The sequence below is a fragment of the Plasmodium cynomolgi genome, chromosome 7 (genome assembly GCF_000321355.1).
Source record: "Plasmodium cynomolgi strain B DNA, chromosome 7, whole genome shotgun sequence".
NCBI classification, from domain to species: domain Eukaryota; phylum Apicomplexa; class Aconoidasida; order Haemosporida; family Plasmodiidae; genus Plasmodium; species Plasmodium cynomolgi.
The window spans coordinates 750,962-753,132 of record NC_020400.1 but is presented as its reverse complement, the minus strand read 5'-3'; the positions used below and the strand labels follow the sequence as shown (position 1 = coordinate 753,132).

The following is a 2,171-nucleotide window of genomic DNA, read 5'->3' as shown; positions in this document are numbered from 1 at the left end:
TTTTTTCATTTAATCATTGTTGCGGCAAAGCGAAACGCGCATTCCCTCTCCCTACTCACACTGTGTTTCACATTTAAGCAATCATCGCGAGATTTCTTTTGATGCGTATGAATACTTATCTCCATTGACCTCCGTGCAAGTTAGCTACATATTCATATGCATATGCAACAAATATACACGCAGTTATAGGTAGATTTTTTCACCCTTAGAAGCACACGTCACATAGAGAAGGAAAAAATGAAGAGAGATCGATCCGAAAATTCAGTTGAAAATACAACCGACCCTAAGCACTCGTAAGTTTGATCCCCATACTACTCCTTTGCGTGGGTCATATGCCCAGTGTTTAATAACACACCCCTGCGAGAGGCACAATTGGTGCTTCTCCGTGGCAGGCGTTTCTATGCACCTCCTATACGGCCCATATGCGGAGTGAGCCCCCACTGGGACGCATTTTTTTTTTGGGGGGGGGGTCATACCAATTGGGTGAAGATGGCCGTTACGGAGGGGCTAGTTTACGGAAAAATGCAGATCATCGCACTCGGCGTTCGCGCGAGACAGCTGTGGAGGAAGCACGTGGGGGAGGAGAAGCTCAGCGGATGAGAAGCGCGGAGGATGAAATGTGATGCAGGAGTGAGGAATCGCCCTCCACATGCCCACCCCCCCGTTACATTGTGCTTGCATAACCGTAATGTGATCGCCCCGATGCTGCACCACATGATGACCTATTTTGTCCCCCCTTTCCCCTCTGCAGAAAAATTGACAACGATGACCCCCTGATACCGTTCATGAAAGATTTCGAAGACAGTAAATTTTTTTTTTTTTTTTCACCATGAGGGGCGTGTTTGCGCATTGGCGCGTTGGCGCTGTGTAAGCGCATTCCCTCACTGAGTCGTTTTTCACAACGCTTCATTCCATCGCTGAGTCCTTTTTCACAACGCCCCACCCGTTCGCTGAGTCCTTTTTCACAACGCTCCACCCGTTCGCTGAGTCCTTTTTCACAACGCTTCATCCTTTTACTTCCCCTCCCTTCACTCCCCCCCAAAATGCAGTCCAAAAGGACATCGAGCAGCTCGACATCAAATGTGCGCACGAGCAGATGAACATCCAGAAGCAGTATGATGAGAAGAAGAAGCCTTTGTTCGAAAAGAGAGACGAAATAATCGAGAAGGTCCCCTGCTTCTGGGCAAACACCCTGAGGAAGCATCCAGCACTAAGTGACATAGTCCCAGAAGATATCGACATTCTCAACTGTCTAGTGAAACTGGATTTGAAGGATAACATGGATAATAATGGCTCCTACAAAATTACGTTCACGTTTAATGAAAAGGCAAAGGAATATATGGAACCTCTAACTCTCGTCAAACATGTCACATTTGATAATAATCAAGAAAAAGTAGTTGAATGTACTCGAATTAAATGGAAAGATGGAAAAAATCCAATAGCAGCTGTATCGAATAATAGATCCGATTTAGATAATGAAATGCCCAAGTGGTCTATTTTCGAATGGTTTACTACAGAGGAGTTACAAGATAAACCAGATGTAGGTGAATTGATACGAAGAGAAATATGGCATAATCCCTTGTCTTATTATTTAGGCCTTGAAGATTTTGACGATTTCGATGAAGACTTTGATGAAGAATTTGATGATGAGGATGATGATGATGACGATGATGAGGATGATGAGGATGATGATGAGGAGGACGATAAGGATGATGACGATGATGAGAAGGACGATGACGACATGGATGGAGATGATGACGGGAAGGAGGACGAGAATGATGACTAGGGGGGCGCCGCCGTTCCTGTTGCGGTTTTTGCTATTGCGTATGTTGCTGTTGCGGGTGTTGCTGCGGCGGATGTTGCTGCTTCTCTCGTTGCTGCTTCCCTCGTTGCTGCTTCCCTCGTTGCTGCTTCTCTCGTTGCTGTTGTTGTTGGCTACCCCCACAGGTCGTGCCTCGTACGATCGTCCCAATGCGCGCAGGACCCATCCAAGTCTCGAACGCGCACCGTTTTCCCCTCTCCCATCCCTCATACTCCTCAACGGCGCCTCTTACGTAGTAGTAGGCCCCTTTTTTCGCATCTGCAATTTTTACCACCTTTTTTTATCGCGTTTCTACGATTTACGAAATTCACACACATGTCACTTCGTTTTTTATGGAAACAAAAATTAA

The 2,171-nt window shown here is 46.1% G+C and overlaps 1 protein-coding gene across 1 annotated transcript; it reads left to right on the top strand.

Annotated features, from left to right (window-relative positions):
• Positions 1–237: 237 nt before the first annotated feature.
• On the top strand, positions 238–1,786 carry PCYB_072650 (nucleosome assembly protein 1; the record flags this gene model as incomplete). The annotated part of the gene is made up of 3 exons (XM_004221662.1): positions 238–293; positions 752–804; positions 1,050–1,786. The coding sequence occupies 3 exons, from the start codon at positions 238–240 to the stop codon at positions 1,784–1,786; spliced, it is 846 nt and encodes a 281-aa protein (XP_004221710.1).
• Between the last annotated feature and the right edge of the window lie 385 nt (positions 1,787–2,171).